This window comes from Tupaia chinensis, unplaced genomic scaffold, assembly GCF_000334495.1.
Source record: "Tupaia chinensis unplaced genomic scaffold, TupChi_1.0 Scaffold000387_1, whole genome shotgun sequence".
In the NCBI taxonomy this organism is placed as follows: domain Eukaryota; kingdom Metazoa; phylum Chordata; class Mammalia; order Scandentia; family Tupaiidae; genus Tupaia; species Tupaia belangeri.
The window spans coordinates 65,230-72,384 of NW_006159889.1; the positions used below are offsets into that span (position 1 = coordinate 65,230).

At 45.7% G+C, this 7,155-nt stretch overlaps 1 protein-coding gene across 2 annotated transcripts in view; it reads left to right on the forward strand.

Annotated features, from left to right (window-relative positions):
• Nucleotides 1-7,155, forward strand: part of PPIH (peptidylprolyl isomerase H) — a 26,146-nt gene that overhangs the window by 3,931 nt on the left and 15,060 nt on the right. For both annotated transcript variants that reach the window (XM_006153717.3, XM_006153716.3), the window contains exon 6: nucleotides 4,391-4,483. In XM_006153717.3, the coding sequence (XP_006153779.1) occupies nucleotides 4,391-4,483 (93 nt within the window). The remainder of the gene's footprint in view (nucleotides 1-4,390; nucleotides 4,484-7,155) is intronic.

Here is a 7,155-nt window from a genome sequence, read left to right on the forward strand (position 1 = left end):
GGCGTGAGTTTTAAGCCACTGGGTCCGGGACACAAACTGAGGTCGACTACGTGGGAGTCCAGCGACATAGCCATTACGCTAACTGCCGTTTCCCTTTCATGAGTTTTTAAAGACCTCTCTCCTATCCTATTCAGGTTAGGATAGGCAGGTTTTAGGCTGGATTATACATTCAGATATATTTTGTTTCATCTGCATAGTGTTGTAAAACTGGGAAATTTCACCAAAAAATTCTGGAAATTTCTGTTTAAAAATGGGAAATGATAGTTAAATGAGCTGGATACCATGTGGCTGAACATGGTTTGAATCCTAACCCCCAAGGCTTCTAAAAAACACTGGACACACGTGTGTGCACACCTAAAATCCTGACAGGGTGGAGAAATGCAGAAGGTATTGAGGTGTGAGTATGCCCCATTAAAGGACATTTTCTCCCTTTTTCTCTCTGTCTCTGTGTCTCTCTCTCTGTCCAGTGCACAAGCCCTTACAATTTTTTATTTACTTATCATTTTACTGCAGGGACCCAATCTGAAGCCTTGAGAACATTAGCCAAATTTGTTTGAAGTTGGGGTCATTTGAGAGGGTGGTGACGGGAATGCCCTTTAGAGTTTTGCTATAGGGCACACGTGTGAAAGAGAGAGAAAGTTGGAAAGGAAGCCACCGGGTCTGGGACTCAAACACTGGTTGGCCATGTGGGAGTCCAGCACCTCAACCATCACACCACCTATTGGCCCCTACCTCACAGTTTTTTAATAAAAAGGAATATAGGGCCAACATAGTAACATGCTGCTCAAGAGAAGCTGGATCTCACATGGCAACTGTGGTTTGAATCCCCAGCTGTCAGTGTGAAACATGCCAGGCACATACATGAGAGACTGGAGGACTGGAGGAAAGGGATCGGTGTGACCAGACCCTGTGGCGGGTGCTTGGCACTTTCTTTTTCTCCCTCTTAAGTGCATGTACACACACTATCATGAATAAAGAAAAACATCTTAATGGAAAATAAGACCTGCATTCTTCATACAGTGACAATTAGAATCAAGTAAGTGATCATTTTGGTCAAGGCATATCCTTGCTATTTCCAACAGTCTCGGCCTGCTTCCCTTATTTACGTCATCTGCTCTGTAGGCATTTAAGTTTGTCATCCCTGGCCACAAGTGATAGGAGTGAGGCTTATGAGCTGGTTAAAAAGGGCTGAGAAGCCATCTTCTGCCTTCTTTCCTTTCTTCCCATTGTCTCCTGCACTGGGGGTTGTCTTACAGGGGCAGGACCAACTTCATACTGGTCTTTGCCCTAGGCACTTCCAGCCACTTGTTGATGGTCCCAGGGCTAGACAGTGGTTCATCAGTCTGGAAGTTGAGTGTGAGAGAAACAATCGCTTTGAGCCTTCCTTAGGGAAGACAAAGTAGACTGAACAAGAGACTGAAGAAGCAGAATTTGAGACCTCAAGTTTTGGACCAAAAATAACTGTTTAGTAATATTTGCTATTTCATTTTATTGATTGCAAAAGAAAAGTGGAAAGAAGGCCCAGTCCCGTAGCCTTGTGGCTAAGGGAGCCAGATCTCACATGGGCCACTGTAGGATCAAATTACTGCCCACAGCTTGAAAAACGTGCAGGTGCCTATGCATGTGTGTCCAGAGTTCCAACAGGATGGAGAAATGGAGGCGAGGAGATTGTGATACGACTGTGCTCCACTGGGTGTGTGGGTGGGTGCTTTCTCTCTCTCTCTCTTCCCTCACCTCTTTCTGGTGAGTGTGTATGCCTCTAGCAATTAAAAGTAAAAGTTCAGGGCCAGCAGCTGGCATGATGGTTAAGGTGCTGGACTCCCACGTGGCCAACAATGGTTCAAATCCCAGATATGGTGACTTTCTCTCTCTCTCTCTCTCATGCTTGCTTACTCAGGTGAGCGTGCATGTCCTATAGCAAATTAAGTAATAATAATAATAATAATAATAATTAAAATAAATAATTCTTAAGAAAAATATGTTCAGGGACCAGCAGTTGGTGTAATGGCTATGTTGCTGGACTCCCATGTAGTCAACCATGGTTCAAGTCCCAGATCCAGTGGCTTAAACTCACACCAGGCATGTTTGCATGCTTGCCCAAGATCCTGAGAGGAGAATAGAGAAGGGATTGTGGTGTGGCCATCCCCCCGGAGGTGATTTGGCAGCTTTCTGTCTCGCTCTTTCTGTCTTTCTGGTGAGCACACACACCCTATAGCAAAACCTTCTCCAAAAAAAAAAAAAAAAGTTTAAAGAAGAGAATAAGTCACCCTCAATTTCACCTCTTCAGGGGTTTATTATTGGCATTTTGGCTATGGTTGTCAGTCTTTGTGTTTATGGATATTTAATAGACTTAAGATCATACATGTATTTTCCTTTTATTGTACTTAATAATTGTCTACAATTTCCCTTGTCATTCAATCTTGTAAAGCACACGTTCTAATAGCTACCTAATAGTCCATTGTAAATAGGCAATTTATTCGATCAATTTGAAGATTTAAGTTGCTTTCTTTTTTTACTCTGAATAACTTTGTTATTTTCCTTACAACTCCTGCTTCTGGAAAACAGTAAGATAGTGTGATTATTGAGAATGACATGGTAACTTAGCTGTCTCTTAGGTTTATTGGGAAATTGGAATGATTTTGTTTTCTCTCTTCCTTCTGTATATAGGAAGCTAATTATATAATAGATTATTTAGTATTAAATTATTTGCAAAGTGCTTTTCAAAGACACTATCTTGAATCTTCTTGACAACTGTGAAGACTAGGTAACTTATTCTCACTTGGTAGAGAGGGAAGTTGAGGCTCAGAGACGATAGAACTGGAACTCAAATCCTGGTCTTTTCGCTATTTGAAACTTGCTTTTATTTGGTAATGTTTAGCCATATTTTGAATTTGGAAAGTTTGCCTTTCTTCTGTGGCTTATATTAATCACTTTTGATCATGTTTACCCCGAAAGGGGATCCTTGATTCTGTCCTGGGTCAGTGTTTCTTTTCTTTCCTAGCAACCACTATTCTCTCTCTTTGTAGGGGAGATTAACCTTTTTGACACCCCCCAATATTTACCTGTAAGCCATGAAGATTTCTATTTAAGAACTGCAGAGGTGGCCTTAGTCAAGTTGTTTTTCATTTGCTCACCTGAAAAATGGGGAGGATGATAATGCTTATTGCACAGAGGTGTTGGAAGAGCAGAGATAACACACATAAAGCTAGTTTCAGCAGAAAGTGCGAGTTTATAAGGTGGGCTTTGCATGGAACCAAAGAAAGAACTAGGACTAGGGAATGGAAAACCACACAGAACCTAGGCACTTACCTGTTTCTCTGGTGCTCTGTACACATCTGTGTTATCTGTTTTGCCATTTATTTATTTATTTTTTTTATAAGGGAGGTTTTGGCTATACGGCGCGTACACTCGCCAGACAGATAGAGAGAGAGATAGAAAGCGAGAAATCACCTCCCGGGGGGGATGGTCACGCCGCAGTCCTTTCTCCTCCATTCTCCTCTTTGGATCTTGGGCACGCACGCACACGTGCCCGGCATGAATTTAAGCCACAGGGTCTGGAACTCGAACCACAGTCGACTACATGGGAGTCCAGCGACATAGCCATTACACTAACTGCTGGTCCCATTGCAGTTTCTTTTTGTTCTCTCGTCCCCATTGCGGAATGCAGTCACCTCCAACTTCCAGATGCACATGATAAAAATTCAGCCTCAAAGAGAGTGTCTATCCCACTTTTGATTATTAGGGAAGGGGCTCTGGTTGGTGCAGTGTGGGGTAGGCATCCTTCTCTGGACCAGTCTGCTTTGGTGGTATCGTCAGACCAGACTGCCGAGAGCTTACCACTCTCATAGGTCAGGGGAATTTGGTGGGAGTCACTTCAGTGGGTGCTTTAAAAAAAAAAATTATTATTATTTTATTTAACTGTATTTATTTGTTTAATTTGACGAGAGAGGGACAGAGAGAAAGGGGGGTGAGGGGAGTGAGAAAACAAGCTGCCTGGCCCGGGACTTGAACCACAGTTGGCCATGTGGGAGTCTAGCACCCTTACCACTACGCCACCTGCCAGCCCCCAGTGGGTACTTTTATGTGATGCTGATGTGATGGTCTTTGTGAATGGCAAGGATTAGGCAGTGAGCACTGTACTGCTGTTGTTCCCTATGTGGCCTGTCTTAACCCATCTTCTAGGGGGCCAGCTGCGACCTGCTTTTGCCAATCTCCAGATGCGTGACCAGAGTTCGTGGGCTGCAGGTGCCTGCTTGATACTTGACGTGATTGTGGGAGGTAGTCCAAGGTGACCAACAAGAGTATGAGTAGACTTAAAAGAAGCCAGGGTTCAAGTATTCTCTGGTTTCCAGGGGCTAGAGTTATTGACATGTTCCTTCTTTGTGCGCAGGGAGATGGTACTGGAGTTGCCAGTATTTACCGGGGACCATTTGCAGATGAAAATTTTAAACTCAGGCACTCGGCTCCAGGCCTGCTTTCCATGGTAAGTGAGGCCCAGTCGAGGTTTTGGATCGGCGTATTGCCAGCTAGTCTCTGGGCCCCTTGACATGCTGTTCCTTGGGACAGAAGCAAAAGCTTTCCTTCTCTTCCTCGGATCAGGTCAGGATTCACCTCCACTACCCCTTCCTCCTTCCTCAGTCTGATTAGATTTTGTCAGGAAGGGCCCACTAGCAGTCTGGGAGCAAAACTAAGCTCTGGCCTGTATTGTGTTAACTTTGTTTGAGTCAAGATGTGGTGGGATATTCAGCCTTCCACACAGCCAGGTGGACTTTCAAGACCTGGTTTTTACTACCTTGCCACCTCCTCACGTGATTGGCTCACAGCACCCGTTTCCTCACACCACTAGCTGGCTGCTCACTGGCTAGCTGCCCTTTGCTTTCTCACCTCTTCTTGCTCCTGCATCCCGGCACCCTCCCTCCACTGAACCCCCCCACTTGCATGTATTACTCCCCACTCAAAGCCTGGCCCTCCTCACTTATAGTCCCTCATCTCTGCTCACCCTCCTTCACGCTCACTTCCCCTTCTCTTCCCCTCATTCCTCCTGTCTCTCACCCTGGCCCCTTGCTTGCTTCATACTTTCTAGCCCTCTCACTTGTCACCCCATCAGTGCCCCAACTGTCCCTTCCCCAGCCCAGGGTTTATGGGGACATTCTCTGTACTGCTTGCCTACCTTCCTACCCACCTACCCAGACATTCTCCAGGTAAAGGTTGTTCACAGCCAATGAGTTTCAGGCCTCATGGGAAAGCATAGGATACAGCCATGATCCCTGCCCTGGTGACACTTAACATCTACCGGGGAAAGACATGCAAAATGACCAGTGGGGTATGGTATAACCTTTGCTAACGGTGCATTAAGGTGTGCGTAAAGGGGGTGAAAAGAGGTCCCAGAGGAATGAAGATAATTGCTGCTCGGGGTTAGAGAAGCCTTCACAGAGGAGGTGACATATGAGCTTTTAAAGGGGTCTATACAGATGACAGGAAGAAAGCATTTCAAGCCCAGCAAAGAGACTATGCAAAGCTCAGCAGCCATGACATTGCAGGGTAGTGTGTTCAAGGAGCAGAACGTGACTGAGATGATGGGGACACAGGGTGTGCATGGGGGGAGAGTGGCCAGTAGTGACAACTAGGGAGGCTGTGGACCACACACCCTAGGGCCTTTAAATGCCAGAATAAGGCCGAGGTGGCCAGCTTGTGTTCCTATGTTAGGGAGAACCATACTACCCTTTTCTGAGCAGGGCTGATCAACTCTGTTTTAGAACAAAGTCCTTGGCTGCAAAGGGAGTGGCAGACGGGGATGGAGAGGCTGGGACAGGAAGGCCAGTTGGAGCTACCTTAGTAATTGGCTGAGATAGCTCAGTAGAGGATTTGCAAGCTCTCCCTTGGGAAACCTAAGGTGGGCAAGCGCAGGTAGAAGCTGCAGAAGCAGCTTAGGCGGGCTCATCTTCTCCGTGAGGAGTAGAGCTGCTTATATGGGCTCCTACCTTTACCATGACGATTAGAGCACCTTAGGTGGGCTCATAGTTCTGCTGGGGGATGGGAGCCTTGCTATGTGCATGCCGCAGTGTTACTTAGCATCTGTGGAGGAGCCAGAAAGATTCGAGTGAGCCCTGGTCTCTGCCTCCATCAGGCTGGTCTAGTGTACGTGTGTGCCCTAAATCCTGACAGGGTGGAGAAATGGAGGAAAAGGATTGTGGCCTGACCACAGTCTATCGAAGGGTGCTTTTCCTCTCTCTCTTTCTCCTCTTGTGAGTGCATATACTCTATAGCATTTGAAAAATAGCTGACTAACTAAATGCAGTGAATGGGGCCCCCTTTGAATTCTATTCCTTGGTCTAAAGCATGGGCTTATTCTAGGTGACTCAGACAGTACCTTTCATATATGAAATATTCCTGAATAAATGTACAAAACCCAGAATAGCTCATCTTACGTGGGGGATTTAAAATATAAAATATAAAATCCCTAATTAGAGGTCACCCTTAGACAATGTCTTTAATGTATTCCAATATTTCATACGTTTTTTCTTCACAGTGGAACACAAAATCAACCAATTTAAATCCACAACTCGGGACCAGCAGTTGGCGTAATGGTTAGGTCGCCGGACTCCCATGTAGTCAATAGTGGTTTGAGTCCTGGAACCAGTGGCTTAAACTCATGCTGGGTGCGTGTGTGTGCATGCCTAAGATCCCTAGAGGAGAAGGGATTGCAGCGTGGCCATCCCCCCTACGGGGTGATTTCTCGCTTTCTGTCTCGCTGTCTCTCTCTGGTGAGCACGTGTCCTATAGCAAAAACCTCTCCCCCCCCAAAAAAAAAAATCTACAACACAACTCATCAGGTCCGATTGCCTAGTTTAAATAATTTCCAGTTTTATCTCAGCAATATTAAATTTTTTGTTTTGAGAGGCTTTTGCTATAGGGCATGTGTGCTCACCAGAAAGACAGAGACAGAGAGATAGAAAGCAAGAAATCAGCCCCCAAGGGGGGATGGCGATGCCACAATCCCTTCTCCTCTCAGGATCTTGGGCACACACGCACACGCATCTGGTATGAATTTAAGCCACCAGGTCCAGGACTCGAACCATGGTGGACTACATGGAAGTCCAGTGACATAGCCATTATACCAACTGCTGGTCCTGGCAGTAATATTCGTTCTATGAG